At 42.5% G+C, this 24,180-nt stretch overlaps 3 protein-coding genes across 5 annotated transcripts; 1 reads left to right on the plus strand and 2 right to left on the minus strand.

Annotated features, from left to right (window-relative positions):
* Positions 1-1,833: 1,833 nt before the first annotated feature.
* Positions 1,834-3,275, minus strand: cbln12 (cerebellin 12). The gene is made up of 3 exons (XM_020104795.2): positions 2,853-3,275; positions 2,256-2,375; positions 1,834-2,175 (listed from the first exon to the last, which is right to left on the minus strand). The coding sequence occupies exons 1-3, from the start codon at positions 3,132-3,134 to the stop codon at positions 1,978-1,980; spliced, it is 600 nt and encodes a 199-aa protein (XP_019960354.1). The 5' UTR covers positions 3,135-3,275; the 3' UTR covers positions 1,834-1,977.
* Positions 3,276-5,369: 2,094 nt separating this feature from the next.
* trim110 (tripartite motif containing 110) lies at positions 5,370-12,115 on the minus strand. Its single transcript, XM_020104644.2, has 8 exons — positions 11,979-12,115; positions 10,263-10,805; positions 10,083-10,178; positions 9,624-9,857; positions 8,372-8,394; positions 7,980-8,125; positions 6,437-6,708; positions 5,370-5,774 (listed from the first exon to the last, which is right to left on the minus strand). Exons 2-8 carry the CDS (start codon positions 10,749-10,751, stop codon positions 5,505-5,507), a joined length of 1,530 nt encoding a protein of 509 aa, XP_019960203.2. The 5' UTR covers positions 10,752-10,805; positions 11,979-12,115; the 3' UTR covers positions 5,370-5,504.
* A 1,896-nt stretch (positions 12,116-14,011) lies between these two features.
* sall2 (spalt-like transcription factor 2) lies at positions 14,012-23,611 on the plus strand. Of its 3 annotated transcripts, XM_020104441.2 has the most exons (4): positions 14,012-14,153; positions 15,839-15,985; positions 17,742-21,598; positions 21,896-23,611. In XM_020104441.2, exons 2-4 carry the CDS (start codon positions 15,910-15,912, stop codon positions 22,193-22,195), a joined length of 4,233 nt encoding a protein of 1,410 aa, XP_019960000.2. In that variant the 5' UTR covers positions 14,012-14,153; positions 15,839-15,909; the 3' UTR covers positions 22,196-23,611. The 3 variants fall into 3 exon arrangements, with proteins under 3 accessions (XP_019960000.2, XP_019960016.2, XP_069367121.1); XM_020104457.2 differs by lacking the exon at positions 14,012-14,153 and having other exon boundaries at positions 15,772-15,985; XM_069511020.1 differs by lacking the exons at positions 14,012-14,153; positions 15,839-15,985 and adding an exon at positions 17,193-17,309.
* Positions 23,612-24,180: the final 569 nt, after the last annotated feature.

Consider the following 24,180-nt stretch of genomic DNA (forward strand, 5'->3'; position numbering starts at 1 on the left):
GAAGTACGTGTTTTGTGTAAAACAAAAGTACAGGCAGGCTTTACTTAGAATGAATAACAGAAGAATCCCAAAGGTGATTGTAAAATATTAAGAGCTGTTCAGAAACTAGAAGATCAGTAACCTTTTTGATGACAAATGGAGATGATTACCATATTTTAAGACGGTAAGCATTATCAAATATAGAGAATCTGGATCTGCTTAAGAATGATCAAAACCAACCATATGCTTAAATAAATCCGTTCTCACCGGGAGAAATGTCCTTCCTTTTTTTCAGGTAACATTTGTTTGGCCATTGTTTGTGCTCCCAACCATGTGATCATGGTCTTGAGTCACCTCAAATGAAGAAAAAAAATCCATTTGGTAGATTCTAGGTTTAATTTTAAACATAGTTGGACTGAATTTCTTGGTGTCATCTGAGCAAAAGTGCATCTTCGCACAATGTGTATTCCTACAGGTTTGCTGTGTGGTAATATGGTGAAATCAATTAATTTAGGAATACGCCCCATAGAAAATAAACTGGTTTTATTTTAGTTGAGCAAATTCCCAAACTACTAAGCTTTGATTAATGATATTAGCATTAGCCAATTTCTGCACTGGGATCCTGTTGCTTTTGCGGGTACAGTGAGATCAGGGGCACCGCAGCATGTACATGTACAGCTTTAAGTTTCATATTATATTTAGCATTTCATCTTACATGGAATAAAATGTATTTATCATAAGTCAATATATTATAAGGAATTAAAAGTATTAGGTAAGCCCTCATTTTCTGTACAGAAACTAAAGTTATGGTCAGAAGTGCAACAATATGTCCACATAGTCTCCCATCTGTTACCATTAAAGCTTCCTCATATTATTGTGACATCATGAATCAATGTCATTGTTCTCCATTTTTAGAAATACTCACCGGTTCATACCGAAATCATAGAAGCATGATGCAAATAGTGTGGGATCGTATATGAAAGTGAGTTAGAGAGAGAGAGGGAGGTGATGGTCATGAACCAGGGAGGCGTAATTGACTGCATGTGACAGCACCCCACACTTTATCTATGGCAGCCCTGCAGAGATGAGCCTGCCCGCTCGCCAAAGCCTCCATCTGTCTGCTGCCCTGTGAGGAATATCCGCTATACGGCACACATACACTCTGCCCCATGCTGCTCTGCTTGGTCCACACCAACGCCAACTCTGCTGGTGAGAGCTATATTTACAAACAGCTGCCGTGGCGAGTACCATAAGAGGGAGGAGAGAGATATTCTTTAGTATGAGAGGATCTAACTGTCACACCTATAGCATGCGACAGAATCAACCCAAAGTTATTTATGTAAGCTGGTAGCAGTGATTCATAGAATCTTGTGTGTGGAAAGAAATACCTGACAATGAATGCATTCCAGTACAAGTATTGAAAGTGAAATACTCAGTGAACTTCATAGGATTTTATTTTAACGTTTCTTAATATAAATTTCTGTGTAAATAAACTTTTGCAGGAGAGTAACAGGCATATAGAGGAGCATCAGTGGTACAACACAGCAGAATTAAAGGTACGTTTGGCAGGTTTGTAAGCGAGACAAGATGCCATGTGGAGCACAGCAGTGTTTCAAACATGTTGAATAAAAAAAGAGATGCTCTCACCTAGTCTTTGCACAGAAGCCCACATTGCACATGGCTATGTTATAATTTTATCACAATGGAAACATCTCTTAAATAATAACATCAAGTATTTATGCACAGAATCATAGCAAATCAAATTCATAGACAAACCTCTTTTTTTCTCATTTGAAAATTATGTTAATTTGCACAATCATCTCTGCATTTTGCATAAAACACACTTTTCATGCGCTTTTTAGTGAGTTACAGATTTAAACCTCTCTACTTCTTTCTCTCCTTGTGTCCATTCGTTCCATCTCTCCCCCCTTTCCTGCTCTGTCCAGTTCTTCTCTTATCACCCACCTGGAGCTTCAACCTGCTCTCCATCCACCTTCCTCACAAGGGGAAGACCAGGAACCCAGAGAAGGTGGAGTACTTCCAGCCTCCCATCAGGTTGCCTCTCTCCAGTCTAAGATAGGCCTTATCCCCCTTCTCCATAATCACCAGGCCGGCGTTGGTGGCCGCCTCTCTGGTCACATCCTGGTCCCCAGCGAAAGCTGAAATCATCGGCCAGCCGTTCAACATCAGGCTGACCTACAGCAGACGAAATAAAAGGATTAGAGCGTCCATGTTGATCTGCTGGAATGATAACTATATGTAGTGAGGAATTGTACCTGGATAGTTTGTCTGTTGTAGGCCTTCACAACATGGAAGTTGAAGCTGTACACTCCTCTCCTTGGTGCCAGGAAAACACTGCTCTCTTGGTCGAAATGAGTACCGACATTCACCAAAATCTGATAAATGACAATTCACATGAAACAGTAAACGGCACTACAAGGTATTAGGGGACAAAAAAAGCTCTTTAGACGAGTGACAAACAGTGGGCCTATTGTCAAAAGACTTCCAAGACATTCCTGCTCACTCCAGGGTCACTTGGGTCATTATTTCTGTCTAAGGAGTCAGACTCCTCCCAAACGACTGAAACATATTGTTACATGTCCTTTTACAGAAATAGCTCAAGAAGTCAATGAAATGTAGATATTCAGCCTAGCAACATGCATTCTTCCTTTTTGTCAGACTTCTTTCAAAAAAAATACTTGAAGTACAGCTTAGTGATCTGCATTTTTTCAGCATGAAAAGATCCCATTCAGTTGTTCTGTTCTACTTTCAACCTTGTATTTTACAAAGTCTAAAGTATTTTGATTTAATCATTTAAATGCACAATGGCATACTGTAAGAAATCACACAAAAATCTATAGTCACTCACTCACATTATCAAAGTAGATGATCATGGTGCGGTTGCTCATGTCCGTGGGCTCGTGGTTGGTCTGGCGGCTGGCGGAGAAGGCCACTCGCCCCGAGCCGGACCGGACTGACATACCCAGGGCATTACCAGCCGGCTCGGATGAAGGAGTGGAGTCGCATACTACCAAGCATTTCCCCTCCAGGATGATGGGCTCTGTGTCATTCTGACCCCTAGACCCCACAGGTCCCCACAAAAGGAGCACACCCAGCAGTAGCAGGAGGTCAACGTGGCGTGACCTGAGGTGCATGACTGAAGCTGGGCAGTTCAGCTGAATATCTCTGATTAAATATGCTATGAAAAAGAGTCACTTTGGACTATTTGAAGTGAAAACGAACATGCTATGGTGAAAAACAAAACGTTTTTTCAGAGTTGGTTGGATTAAACCTCTATGCAGTTTTCACTATCACCATCAAGGTGGCAAAATCTGAAATTGAAATGATATTCAAATGAAATTCAGAATGGTTCATTGGCCATTGCTGTCAATCACAGCCTTTCTGTTTTTCTCTCTGGTTTTCTTGTCTGCCCCACAAATCCCAAATCTCTTGAGTGCCCAATGTGCTGTGTCAGTCGGGGCCAGAGAGACAGTCACCGACAGTATTTTCAAGTTGATTTCTTCAGCAAAAAATAAGACAAGAAGGCAGAAGAGAAGAAATGTCTGGGGACAGGAAGAGAGAATGTTTGAAGATATAAGAGATATAAGAGATAAGGTACGGGCGCAGCGAGTGAAGATCCAAGCTCAGACTGTAAATGGTGGCGAGGAGGATGTAAGAGCAGCTGAGGAGATGAGAGGTGAGGGGAGAAAAAAAGAACATGATGAGGTAAGATTCTGGAGGGGTGACAGGAGAAGGATGCAGGACCCAGAAGGGAGTGAGAAAGAGAGAGGGAGTGGGGGAACAACTCCACTGAGTGACCATCTGTCATTTACACATACCCCCCTCCCTCACACCCCCCTATCGCCTCACACAACACACACTCTTTTTTTTCTATATCACTTGTGCTTTTGTTTCACGCCTACACATTCACTAGTTATACTTAGAAAATAGCTTTTAATTAAAGTTCATTTGTTTTGTCTTTAATCATAGGAATAAAATCTAAAGAATAGAGTCACTTTTGCCCTCAGCAGATTCAAATAATAATTGAGAGATTCATTTTTAAATAACACAAATGTATCTTTGATTAAAATTAGCACATGTTTAAATAAATCTCATTCGTAAAGACACACACAAACACAATGTCTGGAGGTTGATTTCTATAAATGCAAAATAATCTATTATCATCTAATATTAACTTTAAACAAGTGCTATAACATGCTCTGACCCGTTTGCTCTGTGCTGAACAATTCTAGAATTGTAGGTGAATTAGAAATAGAAAGGATCACCTGTTTCCATCTGCACAATCTTGTATTCCATATCAGGTGAAAAGTCTCCCAGCTGAGTGACTATAATGGTCAAAAATCCTTCTTCTCTTCCTCCTCTATCATATTCTCTCACAGTTCCGCTGTCAGTATGAGCGAGACCAAACCAGAGTACGCTCTGCTCCCTCTATCTCTCAAGGTGCGTCTCTCTCTCTCTCTTTCTCTCTCTCTCCAAGCAGCCCCCCTTTCCGCCTGCTTCTCTCTCTCCCTCTATGTTTCATCCACCCACTCACCTTTAGTGAAATAAAGAAAATGGCGTGATAATATGGGCATCAGAGACGCTTCCAAGTGTACAGTTGGTGAGTGACTGGCAGTTTTTTACAAATCAAGGGGTTCCTTCCTCTATGTCTTCACACTGAGTTAAAAAGAATCAATGTTGCTCGTGCACCGTGGTTTAAATAAAAATGTTTATACCTCGAGGGGAACTATTTTAATTATCTATAGCAGATATAAGGCTGGATTATACATTGTTCAACAGCCTGGTGAGGAATGTATAGGCACAGCTAGACATGAATTCACCAAATGAACAGAATACATCGAATGTAAGTTTTCAGTCAAACAGAGGTAGGCCCGTGCACCGCAGCAGAACAGGAATTCTCACATGTAATTTTTCCCCCATTTATATCAATGAAGGTTGACTAAATATTAGAAACACCTCCTGATGCATTACAATTCAACAGCACCATGAAGGAGAGCCTTCAAAATGAACATGAAGTTAAATTAAATTTCATTCAACAAATACAGGAACAGTCCAACTGTAGGGTTTATTAAAGGGCTGTTGTATTTGACTGCATGTGTTTTATTGAGGTGTATCCAATGAACTGGCAGTATTAGTGTATTATTAGTAGCCAGTCACTTGCTTTTTTAAATCACTAAGGAATGAAAAGCACATAATAACCTTGCAGTCTTGATATGAAAATCTATTTCTGTCCTTTTTCACATGAGTCTTTATTTTCTCTCCCACTTACTAACATTCTCACTCTTCTCTTTTGGAAAATATTTCCATGTCAGAATCGCCTGACCACCGTTTAGAGTGAAATGCTACTGGAAGACCAGTTGGCAAAAGTTCAGAGTACAGTGCAGAATCCTGTGTTTCTTAGGGAATGAATCAACACTAAATTGTCTTGTAGTGTGTTTATCTACATCAAACCAGTGCAGGTGCCAGCAGTATTTCGCTCAGGCCTCCTTTGCCTCTCCTTTATTTCAGACTTTGACGATAGAGATGCAGCTGTTGAGCTCAGCTTTGTAGAGTCCAAAGCCCAAGCACACGGGCTGAGTGAACAGGGTGGAGAATGTGTGGAGGTGCGTCAGGTGGCTGGATAGTCCCACTTCAGAGAATGTGATGGTTCCTGCGCCGTAGTCCACAGCCACGGCGACTCGGTTGGTGGTCATTTGGTGCGATAGGCGGGTCTTTCTGCGGTTGTGCCAGGCGGCCAGCTTCTTGTCATGCTGCTGTGTCAAGCTCCATGATACCTGCAGGTTTGACACAGGTAATTTAATGACGGATCATTTAACCTAAAATCTAAAGCGTCAAATAGACATAGATACTCTGTGATCATATTTAAAGGGGCCACATCTAGTATTTCATCATCGTCGGCGTCATGTAAACTTTGAAACCTTAGTATAACAGCCATAACTTGGAAAAAAGACTGGAATTCTTTACAACTGTATATTGGATGCAAACATAAATAAATATATAAAGATATTAGGTTGCTTTAGATCATTCTAAATTCATAAATTCTGTATGCAGTGGTGGGATGTAACTAAGCACAATTACCTTTTAACAGTACTTAAGTCCATTTTTCATGTATCTGCACTATACTCAAGTAGATTTATTTTCAGGTACTCCACTACATATATCAGCAAATATCTGCACTCTTTACTCCACTCCATTTTTACAATGCATTATGAAAAAACTGTCAAAACAGTCACTTTAACCAAACAACATAAACTTAAAAGTGATGCCAAAAGAATCTCATGAGAAATGTGGTAGTACTACAAATACAACTGGGATTAGAGGATTCCACTAATTATATTTGTTTGTGGAAAACAATGAATCTGTAGCTGAAAATGACATAAATCACCTTTACATAATGTAAGTGCTATCAAGTAAACCAGCATGTTGGCACATATACCTTGTTGTTCCCAAAGGCGTTGTCATCTTTCCCCTTCCGTCCAATACTTCTGTAGCAGACGCCAATATCCCAGAATCCCTTAGCCTCCAGCTCCCAATAGTGAGTCCCAGAGGAGAAGGTCTGGACGGTGAGAACCTGTGGCCAGTGGTCGAAGCGTTCAGGGTGGGTGGCACAGGGCAGGCGGCTTTTAACTCGCGTCACTGAGCGAAGGTCATCAGAGATGCTCAAGAGAGGATGGGCAGAGTTTGTGTCTAGACTCAAAGGACTGGTTACTGTAGGGAAATAAAATAAAAATTGTTAGTGTTTAGTTGCTTGAATTATATCATTTGTGGACATTTTTGCTGGTTAACTCTGGTTCTGGTGAGTAATAGATAATCTGATCACTGCTCTTGGAAACAACAAAGTTTTCTTTACTATTTGAAAACTCAGAAATATTTCCAGTTAATGGCCTCATATTGTTGAAATGCAGACATCCATAAACACAGTCTAGTTAAAGCACAGTGGAGACTACTTGTAGTAATCAAGTCAGATTAGAGTGTACAAAACAAATAAATATTTGAAAGATGATTTAATTCTTCAAAATAATTTTGGAAATACATGTATGCTACATTGCTTCATGCTGAGTTAGATGTGAAGATCAAAGTTACTCTTCTACTTATCTGTTAAATATGAAGTTAAGAGGAGAACGCATACCACTGCCAACACCCTCCACATGTTCAAGAGAGGGAAAAGAAAATCCAGGATCCAGATCCACTCCTTGATCAGATTCAGTTTATGAGTTGTTTATTATTGGCCCACACCCCACCCTTCAACCAAGTATCAATGAAATCAATTCAGTAGTTTAAGTAATCCTGCAAACAGCAAACAGGGAAAAGACTTGAAGTACATTCAGGAGAGTGCAAACCTCCGAAGGCATAGCCCCCTTTCATTCAACCAAGCTGCACCAAAGTGCACACACTCATAGATCATCAAGGTCTATGAATTATTCCATAGGAAACTCATTGAAAATGTAAAAGAAATAAGCCCTATCTGGCAATGTTAAATAAAAATCCTGGGTCCCACTCTTGGTCCATATCGATGCCAAAATTAATCGGGTTCCTAATGGTTCTGGAGTTTTTGCTTAATCCTGCTAAAGATAAATAGCAATGAGAACATAACCTTGGCAAAGGAAACAGCGAGCATGGCTCTGTCCGACAGTTATAACTTATGAAGTTCCCTAACTTACACATTGTATCTTGTTTGTTGAATCATACAAAACCAAAGGTTTTACAAGTGTCATGTGCAGAACTAAACCAACAAGACATAATGTATTATGAGCTTTAGAGGTCCAGATGGGTGTATTTTTGTTATATTCAAACAAATCCCTTCTAGCTGTTTCCCTCTGCTCCTGGTCCTTATGCTAAGCTAAACGGTACACGAGGCTGGTATCAATCCTGTCACAGCATTGGACAAGAAAGTGAATCAGTGAACTTCCCTGAACTGTTCATTTAATGAATAAATGTAAATGGGATGGGTGGTGTGTGTGTCCCCCTGTGTGACTCACAGAGCTCCCTCTTGAGTTCACTGAGGCAGCGGAGGGTGGAGGTGATGAACTCTCGGTACTTGCTCTCTATGTCCTCCAAGATATGTTTTCTGTCCAGAGTGATGGTTTCAGGGACAAAGAGTGGGCTGCTCAGGTCAGCGAGTAACCTACAACAAAAGAACACATAAAAGTACAGTGGGGGAAAAAATTTAATTTAAAGCAATTAGGACATATAGATTCAAGGATTGTGTAATAACTCCATCTATCCTGTTTTTACGCTCTTACTGTCTATCTATCCCCAGCACACACACACACGCCCACACGCCTATGTTTCATAATGTGTATGAAATATCTACATAAAAACATTCAAGGACATCTAAATATGCATCATCACCGATTTGTTCTTGACTTACCTTGTGTCATCTGATTGAAATGCCTAAGGAAAGAGGAGTCGAGGACAACTGAGAAAAATATGGCATTGAACAATTCATCTGCTGAGAGAATTAGCTCAGCTGGATAAAAAGGCAAACTAGCCCAATTTTAAACCCTCATTCAGATATAAAAATATATCTTCTATTCAATGACGCATTCGATTTGACAGCATGAAAAAATCAAGGTCATGGCTCAGCTGCATACTTTTTAAAGTAATAATTTTGATTAACTTTTTGATGACAATATCTTTATCAAAGAGTCTACAGCTCTTTTAGAAGCTCTGTAACACTTCTTGTCAGCACACTGGTAGTTAGAACTACATGCTGATGCATACAGACATCCTCACAATTACAGTATAAGTATAATGTTCACTATCTTATTTTAGCAACATCTGCTAATAAGCACTGAACAGAAAGTGCAACAATGGGGATGCCATTATTTTTGTTGGTGTTTCATTAGAAACCAAGGTATTGGATGAATAAAAACACAAGAAAGCTGCAACAAAGTTCTCCAGTTGGATTTAAATTGATGAAATGATTGCACTAGAATAAAAGTTAAGTGATCATCCAAAAGATTATATTTCATTCTGAGGGGATCATGAATGTCTGTAACAAATTTTATGGCAATCCAGCAAATATTTCTTGTTGAAAACCACAAATTCAACCTCATGGTGGAAATAGAAGAAAAGTCTGGAGATGACCAAAGTCATTGGGACAATCTTCTGGGAACCATGAATGTGTGTACCAAATTTAGCACCAATTGATTTTGTAGATATTTCTCAAAATTAGTGAAAACTTTGGCACTAAAAGGAAAAGTAGGCAGATAACTAAAGTCAGTATACACTTTACTTCATGTATATACAGGAGACTGTGGCTCTGGAGGGAGAGCAGGTCGTCCACTAACTAAAGGGCCGGTGGTGTGATTCCGTATTCCATGTGCTGAAGTGTCCTTGGGCTAGATACTGAATCCCAAATCGCCCCTGATGGCTGTGCTGCTAGTGTGTGATTGATATGTTAGATGTGATTGAAGTGCTGCACATAAATGCACTGTATGAGTGTGTGAATGGCTATAAATACAAATAAATATGTATAAATATATACAAACCCCTTGTCTATACAAAATTTAATACCAATCGACTCAATAGCTGTTGAGATATTTTTAGAAGCTAAACTGCATGAGACTACCCTACAAGTACTACAATACACCGTTAATGTACCAAGGGTCTGTTCTTACCCAGATGAGCAGAAAGGGGTCGGTCTCTGCCAGCAGTGAGACCAGGTAGTGCTGGATGCTCAGCGTCTGGCTCATGTCGTCCCTCACCTTGGAGCAGTCCCGATGCACACGATCAATGACCTGCTGCCTCTCCTTCTTGGTGATGTCCCTCAGGGCCACCACCAGCTTCATCACCTGAACCTGCAGGTCTGAGCCCAGCCGCTCCACCTGGGCATCGTCCTTTTTTAGGGAGTCCTGCAAACAGAGGTGAGGAGCTGGTGGTTGGTGCCGGATCTGTGACTGATTCATAAATTCATACTATAAAGGCATCAATAGAGTAGGGGCAGTCTGAGGGTTATACATGAAAAGGTTTAAAGTTGGGATCCCTTGTGGTTCTTAACTTGGGGAGAACAGGTTGGACTATTTCCTCCTAAGAGGGTTAGGGTTAGTTTTTTGCAGGGTTTAAACATTTTCACTTACATCCATAGTGGAATCAACATTCTCATGCTCCTTGAGGATTCTCTCTCCATCTTTCAGTTTGTCCTCTGCTTTTCTGAGCAGCGTCTGGAGAATTACCTGTGGAATCACATTCATGTCAGCAACCTCACACTGTTGCACAAGAAAAACATAAAAACACACTTTAATACACCTCCAGCTCACCTTCAGGTCATCTTCCACTTGTCTCAGTGCTTTCACTTTGTGCTGAATGTGGCCTCCCTCCAGAAGACAGTCCCCGCACACATACACCCTCTCATCTGCACAATAGTAACGGTATATCTCTGTGTGTGTCGGGCATCTTCGCTGGGAGAGGTCGCCCAGCGGATCCACCAGCAAATGGGTGCTAAACGCTGGCCTTTCCAGATGGGGCTGGAGGTGTTCTTTGCACAACGACACCTCACACCTCAGGCAGGTTTTGATGGCCAGTGCCGGCTGCCCGTCCTCTGCCTCAGGAGAGCAGCAGTCGCACAACACTTCACCATGCTCCTCCTGGCACTGGGGACAGGTGAAGCGAACTTTGACCTCCCCTGGGGTGCTCCAGGCCTCGCGAATGCAGGCGGGGCAGAAGCTGTGGCCGCAAGGCAGGGGGTGGGCTTGGCTGAAGACGTCTCGGCATACAGAGCAGGTCAGCTCCTCCTCCAGGGACGCCATGGTGAGTGGGAGAAAGGACCCTGATGCGTGTTTGTGTGTCTCTGTCACACAAAGCTACAAACAGGTGGATTTATAGAGGAGAGAAATAAGAAATACAGAGACTTAATTCCATTTCACAAACAAAACCACATAATGAAACTCACAGAGGACTCACAGGTCTGTGCAGCACCAAAAGAAAGACAATCATTGCAAAATTATGTCACGTGGTGCAATGGACATGCACATACTTGACTAAAGTTGCCTAGGCAACTGCTCGTTTGCCCTCTTTGACTGAGCTGCCTCTCTGGATAAAATTTGACCAAATTAAATCACGATGTTATCCAGTCATAACATATTTTCAAATATGATGCCCTATATGCACCTCATCATGTGTCACTGTCCAAAGAGACATTTACGTTGTGATGGAAGTCTGAATTTGCTAAATTGACTTCATAAATGTATGCTTTGCGTGATGAGCACAGCTCAAATTTATTTGTCAAGAGTTTCTTTTCAAAGATTTTAATATTGTGGCTGGCAATCATATAGATGACAGTGTTGAACCAGAGACACAAAATCATATTGTTGCTTACAGGAAACTATAGCCTATTGGCCCCTCAAAATGTCTGTGCCCGTCCCTGCATGGTGCTGTTCCATGTAAGAAGCACTGATGCCCAGACAGGATATAAGACTCTGATGGCAAATGGGAAATCCTTTTTTCACTCCAACTGTGCACTCAGACCAGTAATCCTGTCTACTGGGCTTTTTCCTGCTGCGCTCTATGTATAGAAGACTTAACAAAGTAACCACTATTACTGGGAAAACCTCATGATCTAGTGTCAGGCAATACATCAACAATACATGGTCGGCAAATACCTTAATGTCGAGTCAGGATCTTTTCAACACATAAAGTAAATTAGTGAGACAGTTGGATGAAAAATAAACATACAATCTACTAAACAAACAAGGACACAGAGTATTTAACTGATAGGAAAAGAAAACTATGACTTATTGATTACCACAGTAAGGGCTAAGGGGTTGTAACACTGACCCTCTGTAAGTGTTAACTTGACTCAGACCCAAGCTGTTGCAGTGAAGGGATCAGAAGATCATCCTTAACAGCTTCTTGGCCTATATTAATCTGCATGTGCTCCACTATTACATGTTTAAAGCCACCTCACCCATGTCCATCGTTACTGGATCTCATGGTCATTCTACATAAATATCAAAAGTAAAAGTGGGATTCGTTACCTGTTGGAGTCCTGGTGTTTGCAGACTGTGGCCATCGATGAGCTTGCGTTGTCACTGTTTTGACCGTGTAGGCTAATCCCAGCAGATTCACCTCCCCCAACTGCTTCATCCATGGCACTGGACTCACAGAGGTCATGTGACACTGTGGTGGGAGGAGGTCATGGGCAAAGATATTAGGTTACTTTGTATTATACTGTTTTGCATTAAAGTCACAGCTCAAGAATGTACAGGTCTAAAATCCTTTTAAAGAGGCAATATTATAATTTAAATGTATTTGCCTTTAACTTTTTGTCACTTGGTGATGTGTATGATATTATGATTAAATGATCAAGCACTCATCAAACTAATTCAACATGATCATGATCAATCATGATTCTTTTTTTTTTATGTCGAGGAGAGACACCTAGTGGCCGTGTTGATCTTAGACATAAACCCCAGTGTCTGCCAGCCATAGTGTTGGAGGACACATGTCTGTGAGATAACAAGCCAATGTCAGTCAAAACCATGACGAATAAAGAAATAAAGCCAAGGTGGAAAATTGGCCAAACAACAGTTTTTTCCCCTTCTACATCACCATTATTAGTTGATGAATTAAGTGGTGTGGTGTAATCTTTGAACTGGATCCTTGAATCCTTACAGTGCTCTTCACTTTGCACCCTGCTCAAACTTCTGTAACACTCTGCAACACACACACGAGGCGCAGGAGCAGCACTTTATACAGTTCAGCAGAACTTCAGATCAAGAGGTGGGTGAATGAATGTGTTAGTGTCTTCAGTATCTCTGTGTACCTCTGTGAGCTTTTACATATTTTATTATTTTATTTCATTTATAATTGTATCTTTTTTAAAGCACTTTGAACTGCATTGTATTCATAAATGGTGATATATGTATTGTTCTTATTTATTCTGTACATTTACGTGCTGTCACTGTTAGTCACCTGTCAACTATACTGTTTGAGCTAGGGTCAGGATTAGATAAGGGTTAGGATTAAGGTTATTTAAGGGACTTTGAAGTGAGGTAATCTGTGCTGTGATAATTTGATACTATGGAAAGACCTTGTCGTGTTTCCATTAAAAGTGAATGTTAAGACATTCAAGGTGAATGCTGTAGCTATAATATGAACTATTGTCTTCATTTATTTCTACATATTTTCAATATATTGTCTCAAATATATATAAAGCTATGGTATGATATACAAAATGAATGGATATAAAATGCTATGTGCTATGCATATATACACAAATACGCACTATAGTACACTACATTGGAATGTATAATAATTAATACAACTATAGAAGTTTATATGTATATAGGTATAAATTCACAATAGTATACAGTATGATATGAATATAAGATGTAAGGGATAAATAGGCGGATTATCCACAAAAAGAGGCAAAGTGATGATTATGAACTTGTATTTGTGCATGGAAACCATCTGCACTGACAGATCAGTAAATATCATTAGTAGTAAAATATGAGCAATATGAAGTAATGATATATTGTTAGTAACAGGTGGGGTAACCACAGTGCTGTCCACACCTGTTTAGATGTGAACTCCCCATCGGACTGACCCAACCCAGCATCAGAGGTGTGTGTGTCCCCGGGCCTGCTCTCCAACGTGGAGGTAACTGTGCGCACTGCTTCCCAGAGGACCGTCTGGCGGCCAGGGCCATTAATTATAACCGACAGGGAGACAGACAGCTGAGCAGACAGACAGACAGACAGACAGTGCCGCAGAGAGACGACAGACAGACAGGCCGCACAGGAACAGGCCCAGACAAATACAAAGAGACGAGGAAGAGCAGCACGCACGGTCCGAGAAAAATAATCCTCCCCCTGTAGCGATCAGACTGTGTGTGTGTGTGTGTGTGTGCGCGCGTGCCGCCGCTTCTGCTGCTGCTGCCTCTGGACTGAGAGTAAATACATTCAGCCATAATCACCCTTTGTCATAAGAGACACAAACGCGTTTTGCGACGGAGATAAATAATTGAAAAAAATGCGGCTGTCCGACTGCGCATCCCTGGGAGTCAATTGGGAAACGCTGCGCCAGTGTCCCGGCTGAGAGACGGAGCCGATCTCACCCAGCATAAGCGGCCCAGCTCTTCTCTCTCTCCCCCCTCTCCTGTCATTACACAATAGACCACCGCTTCCCCTAAAATCATCGTTTCAAACATGGTAAGTTGCTTTTGTCTTATTTTTAACGGGGTCTTGTCAGCGACGAGCGGCCTGCGGGGGAAATGCACATCCGGGACTATTTTTTTCGGAGGAGTCATAATATTTTATGAATCATAACTTGTTATGATGTGGGAGCGCGCGTGGCGTGCAACAGGTCGCCGTACAGTAGCGGGGACGCGCATCCCAGCGCCGTATTTTGCGCTTGTTTCCAAACATTGTTGAAAATGACCGATCCGGCCGACGGACACGCGATCACGCTGGCGAGATGGCACGAAAAAACACGAATGCTTTGTTGGCACAATAGATTTCTGCTTTTTTATCGTTTTAAAAAAAGCGGTGATGTTCTCAGGTTTGACTGTTTGATAACTACTAGAGTTTTAACTTCTATCCATTTGACCAAATATCATCGATTACGCAATGACGCGCATGTTTATCGCCTAATGATTTTCTTTTTAATCCTTTCATAATGTTCGGAAATCACAGCTTGATTTTCTTAGTGTGTGTCCATATATATGATCATCATGGGAATTAAACTGTTTTGTGTTATATTAAATGATTCAGACTTCTACTTTCCAAGAAAGGACGATCTGGTTTAAATAATTCAGACTAATCATCACCTGGCTGCTCATCAACATTGCCCTGTTTTTATAAGATAACATTTAGACTTTGAATCAAAGGACGGGTACATTTTATTATTCTGCCCAAGCCCTAGAGAGACGGAGGGTGGGTGTAGAGGTGTTGAGGGGCTGGGTGTCACATGCAGGGCCCGGATTAAAAAAAAAAGAAGATTTTGCCTCCTCACTCTGGCCATGTCTTTCTTTCTCTACCTCTCCTGCACGTGGTGAGCGGTGGGGATGCGGGTGAAAAGGGAGCATTGTGCCTCCAGTCAGTGGCCTTATGTGTTGGAGAGGCTCTGAGAGGGTGATGTGCACTCAGCTGTGCTCCCTCAACGCCATTGTTGCACATTCCGCCCCATTTTGACTGAGCTCACATACAGCCTGTTCTACACAATACACACCTTCTACAGATTAGAATAGGAGAGTGTGTGTGCATGCGAGGAGGTGGCCTGTGACATTGTATGTTTGGTTTGCTTTAACAGGATTCATTTAACAGAGCCTCACTGGCTTTTTGGCCCATCAATGTGCACAGTTCCCCCTGTTACACACAGAAAAATGAGATTTAGATTTTATAGATTCATATCAGTAATCCAGAGCTCAGGCAGTGATGGCTATTATGAACTTGAGCGTCAATGCGTTAGGGTTTACTGAAGAGAGGCAGTGGACTCTTGGCTGAAAAGAAGGGGTGTTCACTCGCCTTTTGAATGCAAAGTAGTGGATGAACAAGTGAGCTGTGTGTGTGTGTGTGTGTGTGTGTGTGTGTGTGTGTGTGTGTGTGTGTGTGTGTGTGTGTGTGTGTGTGTGTGTGTGTGTGTCAAGAAGAGAAGGAGGGCCAACGGTGAGTTTTGAGAAAAGGGAAACTTGTTAAGAGAAACTGTCACACATGCCTCTTTGGCACTTGAGTCCTGTTTTTCTTTTCTCTGCACCACAATGCCACCAACATGGACCATGCTTTACTGAGACCCATCCACCCGGAGCATCCAGTTTGACATTTCTGGAGATGATACTTTAAAGATTTTCTTCCTTTTTTTTCTCCCTTGAAGTAATTTAGATACCTACTTTTTTCAGTGTGCAGGGAGACAGAATAAATCTTGTGTGTTGGCCAATGCGCCCCTGCTTCGGTCCCATCCTGCAGAAGCATGTCCCGTCGGAAACAGAAACGACCCCAGCAGCTTATGAGCCTGACCCTCGGTGCCTGTCGGATACATGAGCATGGTGAGAAATAGACTATACATCAAAAGAATACATTTCAAAAGGATACTATTCAATCTGATGGGGCTCACATTGGACTAGTTTAGACCTTATAGGAGTCACACACAACATGCAATTTGTGTTAAAGTGTTTTAACAGGTGATTTAACCTTTTGCACTGTATTGCAATTGTTGACCTAAGACTTGTGCAACATCATATAGAAAATAGCAGGTCTAAAATCTGAATAGAAATGTTAACTTCAGTTTGTTTTAGATGTGTTGATCAAGAGATGCTTATTTAATTTTAATCATTTAGAAATTGGGATTATTGAACAGTTAAATTCAATATGCATTTGAAGGGTGGGCCATGTTTTACTCTCATGCTCTAAAACTAAGGCTTGTTGGAATTACTGGCCTACAGAGTCTTTAATTTGTTCTCTGTGGTGGCAGCCATTAGCAGCTTTCTTTGCCCTGTAAAACCCAAGTGTCTTCTCTCCTCCTCACTGCCAGTTTCAGAGAAACAGACCACCCAGAATACAAGGACATACAGTAAACTGACAGAGAGAAATCTGTGAAAAAGAATGTACAGTGAATTTGACCATTTTGGAAGAAGCAAAGAGATGAGGACGAAAAGGTCAAGGAAAAGGAATCTTAGAGGCACTGAAAAAGGTGTTCTGACTGCAATAGCATTAGGCCCCATTGTCCCCTTTCAGCTTTGTTGCTGGGTACTGAAGCATGAACATACCCAAGAAGAAGTGTGTATGTGTGTGTGTATTCACGTCTGTTCATTCACTACACTCCAGTTACAGGAATGGGGTGCCTAGTGTGTCATAAAACTGTAGCTTTCAAGCAAACAGTAGTAGGTTAACATGTGCATGAGCAACCTTGGGCATTAAAAGTCATTTTCTTTTTGTGGCCATGTCTTGTGAATTCACAGGTATGCTGTGTGTGTCCCGTTATGCTTTTCTGAGCTAAGTTGGTGATGGTCTGTGAGTCATCATGTCTGTCTGCAGGGCTGTTTGTTTTCTTTGCACGACACCTCTCTTTCTCTGCCTGGCCCTAAACCATATCAGGAATGTGACCCCCATGTGTGTAAGGTCAAGTCTACCAGCCAATCAGGCACCCAGTACAGTGTCCAGTACCCAACCAGGACTTAACATTTAGCCCCCCATTGGGTTACTGGGGGATGGGCTCTTAAGGAGACAAAAGAAAGACAGATTGAATGGAGGAAGAAAGAGGCGAGGATGGAAGAGTGTCTTAGTATGTGGACGTGGTTTATTTTTTATTTGGGTGGGGGTGAGGGGGTGAGGTGAAGTCCATTGTCTTGAGCATGTTGCCCTGGAAACAAGGTAGGATCTGTATGGTTAAGCAGTGTTTTTTGCAGACCAGTGGGATCTGTGTCTGTGTGTGTGCAAACATGCATGCCTTCATGCATCACATGTATGTGTTTGTGTGTGGCGATAGTGGTGAGGAAGCTGTAGTTGATGAGGACAGACAGGACAAAGAGGAAAAGAAAGCTGTGGTGGAAATTCACCCTTTAGGTTAAAAGTCACCTTTCAATACCTAAACGCTTCGATTTGCTATACAAAGAAGTCACAGAGTAAAATGTTTTACTTATCATTGCTATCTTTTGATTATGAAGTGAAATGTGGGTTACTAATTAAAATTATTGATGAAAACCATCACACAAAAAGATTGTAGTTGTTAGCTAACACATACTATCTTGCCACTGTAAATGATGATGAAATCACATTTTGATTTTCTCCTTTCAATTCCTCTAGATGACAACTTGGCAGTGAAGTCACAGTCCATACCATTTAGCCCGGATTCTCCCTTGTGTTCCCAATCTTCTTCTCCTCAAAGTTCCCAGCTGCTCCTTACTCTCCGTTCAGCTTTCAAGGGGTCTCAGACCCCCTCTCTACCCAGTGAGAGTCCACCGTCATCTTCTTCACCAAGCCAGCCCTCCCACCAACCCTCCAAAGACCCACAGCCCTACCTCTCAACTGACCTCCCTTACTCTTCTCTCTCTTCCCAAACTCAACATTCACCTGCACTTCAACTATCTGGTTGCAGTCCAACATCCTCTGCAAGTTCTCTCACCCACTCTTCCCGAGGTGCACACATGGCCTCTCCCAAGTTGGGACTGTCAGCCACCACCACAAACTCTTCCTCTTCTTCATCATCCTCTGCCTCTCTATGTCCTCCACCGCACCCTGGAAGCCCCAGTCGTGTGCCTGATGGTCCCCCAAGTCCTGTTACTCCCACTCCTAGCCCAGGAGTGACATCTGCCTCAGCTGCACCATCTAGGGCCCAGTTAAGCATTGCCCTGATCCTGGAAGAGCTACGGGTGTTGCAGCAAAGGCAGATCCATCAGATGCAGATTACAGAGGAAATCTGTAGACAGGTACTACGCCTCGGTGGAGCCTCCTATACCATAGACACACCTTCACAGCATCTTCTCCCTCCCTTGCCTCAGCTCTGTTTAGAAGGCGGCAAAAGAGCAGCCAGCCCAACTTCCCTGCCAACTCCACCTCAGCCTTCCACTTCTGTTGCTCCTCTTCTGGCATGTTTCTCCTCCCTACTTCCCTCTCAGGCTGCCAACAAACCCACAAAGGCCAGCAGTTCCTCATCTCAAATCCTGCAGCCCCACAAGCCCCAAATGGAAGGAACAGGAGTTACTTCAGGGGCTCATAGTTATCTGGCGATAAGCTCTCATTCCTCTGCACCCTCAACCACCTCCTCTGCTGCCATCTCCATGGCTTCCTCCGCTTATCCACTAGCCCTGTCTTTAGCTCTGCCCAACCGCTACCTTCATGAGAAGTCTACAAATACCACATCAATGAGTGGGCACAGTGGCCTCTCCCTCCTAAATTCATCTCTTCCCACATCAGTTTCTATTGTCCCAAACTCCCAACATGCTCTGCAGTCTGTCTCTGGAGGAGGAGACACATCCCCTTTATCCAGCTCATCCACCACTGGTCGCCTTCAACATGCTTGCCGCTTTTGTGGAAAAATGTTCAGCAGTGACTCTGCCCTGCAAATACATCTACGTTCACACACAGGGGAACGACCCTACCAGTGTCCAGTGTGCCTCAGCCGCTTCACTACAAGAGGCAACCTCAAGGTACACTTCCTACGCCATCGAGAGCAGAACCCAGAACTCTCACTTTCACTCCTGCCACCTTCTTTGTTTGGGGTTGCATTAGGGGCCACTGGGGGATCAGACATGGGGCAGACCATGAGCAGTGGTAGCAGTAGTAGTGGCATGAATATGATTCAGAAGAAGCGAAAAAGGCCTGAGGATGAACTATGTGGAGATAACTTGGATGTCAGTGGCACCAGCAGTAACTTTTCTCTGGGGGCCTCTGGAGGGTCTGCCCCTTCCACCCTACCCCTGCCCCCTACAGTGGATCTGGCATTGATTTCCCACTCTCTACTTCAGCTGAATAGGGCTGCAGCTGTAGCCGCAGCAGCCTCTATCGCCTCTGGCTCATCCCACTCACCGTCATCTTCTTCAGCCTCCATTTCCTCTCTGGCTACCTCCCTCCTCTCGAACTCTTCTTTGTCCTCATCTTCCACCATCACAGGATTACTCAAGGGTGCCAAGCAGCAGCACTTTGATGAAAACACTCCACCTCATGCCCCAATACTTTCTCCTGCAGCGTACTCACAGCTAGCCCAACTGCCGAAGCTCCTCTTCCCATCTGTCTCCACTTCTTCCTCTACCCCTGCTGCACACTCATCCCTCTACAACCATCCGGCCCTGAGCTTGTTACGCTCACCACTACCCTCTTCTCCAGGCTCCCTCCAACTTCCTTCTTCCAGCCATTCTCAGCTTTCTTTCCCATTTTCTTCATTTCCCAAAGTCCCAGGTGCAGCAACCACTACTCCATCCTCCCTGCCTTCCTCCATGGCCTCCTCTACTCCTACATCAGAAACCTCCAAGTTGCAGAGGCTGGTGGAGAAACTAGAGAAGGCTTCTCCCCATTCCTCGTCTCCATGGACCTCTTCCTCTACTGCCACCTCCATGCTGGAGATGCTATCTAGCAGTACCGCTACCGCTTCAGCAAGTTCGGCCAACAATCGTTTCACAAATGCCAGCACTTCCACTACATATGTCATGGCATCCCCACCATCTTCTAATGTTGTCACCGCTTCTATTTCAAATCTCACCCATGAGATGGTTGCTGCCCTAGGCAATGGAGCCAGTGCCATGGTGGGTGGCATGTTACCATCACTGAACATCACAGGTCCAGCTGCTAACCTGACAACCAATCAGTGTGGGGTTTGTTTACGGGTACTGAGCTGTCCCAGAGCACTGCGTCTGCATCAGGCAACACACCTTGGAGAACGTCCTTTTCCATGTAAAATATGTGGACGATCCTTCTCTACTAAAGGCAGCCTGCGGTCACATCTGGCCACACACCATGCTCGACCAGCAAATGCACGGGTCCAGAACTCTTGCCCTCTGTGTCAACGGAAGTTCACTAATGCTCTAGTGCTTCAGCACCACATCCGTATGCATCTTGGTGGACAGTTGCCCTCAGATGGCACAGACGATTCTGTACATGAAATTCCAGCTGAATCTAATGCCAAAAACTTGTCACAATCCCAATCCCAGTCCACTGATCCAAATGCTGCCTCTAGTAAAACACCCCCTCTAGCTGGCCACTCTAAAAGCCCAGCCCCAAGTTCTCAATTTCAAGCTCCAGCAGTTGGCTCAGTCCCTGTCTCTGGTAGTATGAAAGCAGGTGATTTCATCCAGCAGAATCCTAGCAAATCTGCACCCTGTAGCCCAGACCTCATCCCCCCTTCCAACCTTAGCCCTGACCCTTTCATGAATCCAACAATGCAAACACCTTCATCAGGCAGTGTAGAACCCCCTGTCCTTTCTGTCAGTGCCCCTTTGCCATCCTCCGAACAGACAGGTCAAGATTCCCCAGTTAGCCAAGATAACCAAGTTGAACAAGTTACTGCTGTTCCTAAATCCACCCCACCACCAATTACCTCCAGTGTTACGAAAACTACAGTAACCATTACAACTATTGAAGAGGACAGTGGAGATAATGTAGAAACTACCTCCTCTGATGCCTTTCTTGGCTCGAGCTCAAACTTGGACAACTTACAAAGCACACCCGCCCATGATACCCCTTCAGCTTGTACCTCCTCTAACCCCACCCTAAATCAAGATGTTCTGAATGTTAATGTGACAAAAACCTTGGAATCAATCTCAGTCTCCTCAAGGCCCCAATCACCAGAACCCATGGAAGAAGAAAAAGATCACTCTCCCTCACTAGGAACACCAAAACAAGACCCATCAACTGTGCCTGACGAGGACCACAAAAAGACTTCAAATTTGGAGTCTGCAGAAACTATTGATGCTGAATTAAGAGGGGCAACACAGAGAGCTGCCACTTTTGTGAGGGAGACACGTCAGAGCTTTCATTTTGGTTCGTATCGGAGGGAGGACCGGGTGGAAGGTGTTAAGATTAGTGGTTTAGCTCCAAGTGAAGCTCTGGATGCTTCTGTCCCCATCAACCTTGCCCCAACCCTGCCATCTCCAATGTCTCGTCCTGAGAAGAAGACATATTGCTGTGCTGAGTGTGGGAAAGAGTATGCCAGTCGCAGCGGACTGAAGGTAACTGAGTAATTTTTGTATTACAAAGTTTGTTTCAGGAGGTTAAAACAATGAATTGGATCATAGTATTTAGCTTTTCATCATAGAACCTATAGAAATTGGATGATATATTTGTCCATATGCCACTAAACGAAATCAGATGCATGATTTAGTTATATGTCAGACTAAATTAACTGTAGATTATCCTCTACACTATGATGTATTGGGTATATTTCAAAGTTATACATTGCCTAACCGTAAACCTATTACAAGAATGTTCATTACACTTAAAATAATTTTAATTGTAATAATTCTCAGGGGCACATGAAGCACCATGGTGTAGCAACGAAATCATCACGCCCACCAGCCCGGACTAGTCGTTCCTCCGCTGACCAACTACCTTCTTCCACATCTATGACTTCCTTGAACATTCCTGCCACCAGAAGCTCAGCAGGCTTCTGGAATCAGTACCAAGCCTTCCTGAACACCAGTAATGAGCCAAATGATGACCCAACTGGACTCCAAGAGGAGAATGAGTCAACAAAATCCCCTGCTCAATCTCAAATGGATCCAATTGTCTCTGAAGAAGTTGGGGAAGATTCTAGTGAGGGGTTATAATTGAAGTCAATGTGATTGACTGGCTGATGTTTTGGTGTTTTCAATCAATGTTTATGTTTTGTGAAACTGTTTGGACTTTTGCGTAGTACTGCTTCCTTAACACATTTCAAGTAGCCAGTCTGTTTGATAGTCAGAGTAAATATGTTTCTATGTGAAAGTTGTGAGTCAATCAACTTGGTCTTGTGTTTAAAAAAGAGAGCGCTATTCTACAAATAAAGATAAAAAAAAATCAAGAAATAACATTTTGAGTCCAGTTATTGCTGGATTTGTTAAAAAAAGTGATATTACCTTTGTCTCCTTTGTCTGGCTCAGTGGTTCTCAAACTGGAAGTTGGGTGGGGCACTGCAGGGGAAAACCAGGGGAAAATACTTAGTTGTGAAACTCAATGGAATATATATGATATATGTGGGGAAAAAACATTTGTCAGGTTGCTGATGCCTTCATATTAACATGTATTTCACTAAAATAAAACTTGAATTATTACTTTCTGCCCTACAATTCTTATTTACTTCTGAAGTGGGAAGGTATGAACTTGTTTTGGCTACTTAGGGAGGGTATACCAGAAAAAGTTTGAGAACCACTACGCTGGCTAAGGTTCTTAATAGTTTGAAGCACATTCTAACATGAAAAAAATCTATGTTTGGACATGAAGAAAGAGTATCCCTGTTGTATCAGTGTTTCATACCAGACCTGGGTCAAGTAATTCACAGATAATGTTTGAAATTACCATAGGCCCAAATGGTTTACCATATTAAAAAGATTCTGATGCTTATTAGGGAGTCATCAGAGAGTATACTATAGAATAGTTTTTTATAAGTTTATGTCATCATATAAACCTTTTGGTACTCAACGTCATGTACCAAATCTGATCCAATTGGCACCAAAGGAGGCTTAAGTGAACCAAATTTCTTGATAAATGTTACAACCTGGGTCTGTTTCATGTCTATAGTCAGTCTTCAATTATATAGAGAACTGATATATAAGGAAATTAGAAAATTTAACAAGTAAAACCGAATTATGCTTTGCAAGAGAAAACAAGGCCACGATATAAATATTTTTTTCTGTAGGCAATATTAAGTATTTTGTCCCCGTCCTGTGATCCAGATAAATTCCTCCCTTGTGTCATTGTGGTTTAATTTTCACTTTATTGTCCTGTCAAACCAGAAGCACAGCTGCAGTGTTTGTGAACCCAGTGAGGACATGGTCCTTTGTGTGATCTTTGACCTTCAGCTTTGTGAATATTTTGATTGTTGTTTGGTCCTAATGTATTATCTGTACCATGTTTTCAGATACTAAAGTTACTAAAACTTTAAGTTACTATATACAGTATATCAGAAGTCTATGTCTGTCTGTTGTAAACTGTACATTCAGTATCTCCATATTAAAAACAAATTTGGAAAAAAGGTTCCAAAAGTCTTAGACCTATGTCTTGTGTGTTGTAACTAGTGGACTTGTTTGTTATTTCACGTGAACACAGCATAAATCTAAACTTGGGCATTGTGTCTGGTCCGACCTTACATAATTATGTATAAGCAGATGTCATTGATCCTTGTCTTGTCACATAAACCAAGAGGATGAGGGGACTGGATGAGGCCAACTGCAAGATAAGCACATAAGGTAGGTTAAAGGAAATGTGTGCATTTCAAAAGTCTTAACATTTTTACAGCGTGTATGTCTGTATACACTTGTCTCTGTATGTGTGTGCGCTGATAAGCATCATACCCACAGCAGCTGCCGTGTGTGATGTGAAATCTACTGTACAGTTATGATCTGGGATCAATCCAACACTGCCCTACAAAGCCCGAGGTCTAAGTTTCTGCTCTTAAAGAAGCATAAAGCAGAATGGAAGACACAATAAAAAATAATGAGTGGAGGAGGTTCTGTACTTTATCTATGTTTCACAATGTATGTTCAATGTGTGCATTAGAGGGCGCAATTCCTCTTTTTCCCCAACCCTGGCTATACTGATAAATCCTAAAATGACC

Source organism: Paralichthys olivaceus, chromosome 16 (genome assembly GCF_024713975.1).
Source record: "Paralichthys olivaceus isolate ysfri-2021 chromosome 16, ASM2471397v2, whole genome shotgun sequence".
In the NCBI taxonomy this organism is placed as follows: domain Eukaryota; kingdom Metazoa; phylum Chordata; class Actinopteri; order Pleuronectiformes; family Paralichthyidae; genus Paralichthys; species Paralichthys olivaceus.

Coding starts and splice junctions, on each gene's coding strand:
- cbln12 (XM_020104795.2), bottom strand. CDS start 3,134: ATGCACCTCAGGTCACGCCACGTTGACCTCCTGCTACTGCTGGGTGTG. Junction 2,376..2,852: donor TGATCATCTACTTTGATAAT/GTGAGTGAGTGA, acceptor GTCATTTATCAG/ATTTTGGTGAATGTCGGTAC. Junction 2,176..2,255: donor ACAACAGACAAACTATCCAG/GTACAATTCCTC, acceptor CGTCTGCTGTAG/GTCAGCCTGATGTTGAACGG.
- trim110 (XM_020104644.2), bottom strand. CDS start 10,751: ATGGCGTCCCTGGAGGAGGAGCTGACCTGCTCTGTATGCCGAGACGTC. Junction 10,179..10,262: donor AAGTGGAAGATGACCTGAAG/GTGAGCTGGAGG, acceptor GTGATTCCACAG/GTAATTCTCCAGACGCTGCT. Junction 8,395..9,623: donor ACCCCTTTCTGCTCATCTGG/GTAAGAACAGAC, acceptor CTCTTTCCTTAG/GCATTTCAATCAGATGACAC.
- sall2 (XM_020104441.2), top strand. CDS start 15,910: ATGTCCCGTCGGAAACAGAAACGACCCCAGCAGCTTATGAGCCTGACC. Junction 15,986..17,741: donor CTGTCGGATACATGAGCATG/GTGAGAAATAGA, acceptor CAATTCCTCTAG/ATGACAACTTGGCAGTGAAG. Junction 21,599..21,895: donor CCAGTCGCAGCGGACTGAAG/GTAACTGAGTAA, acceptor AATAATTCTCAG/GGGCACATGAAGCACCATGG.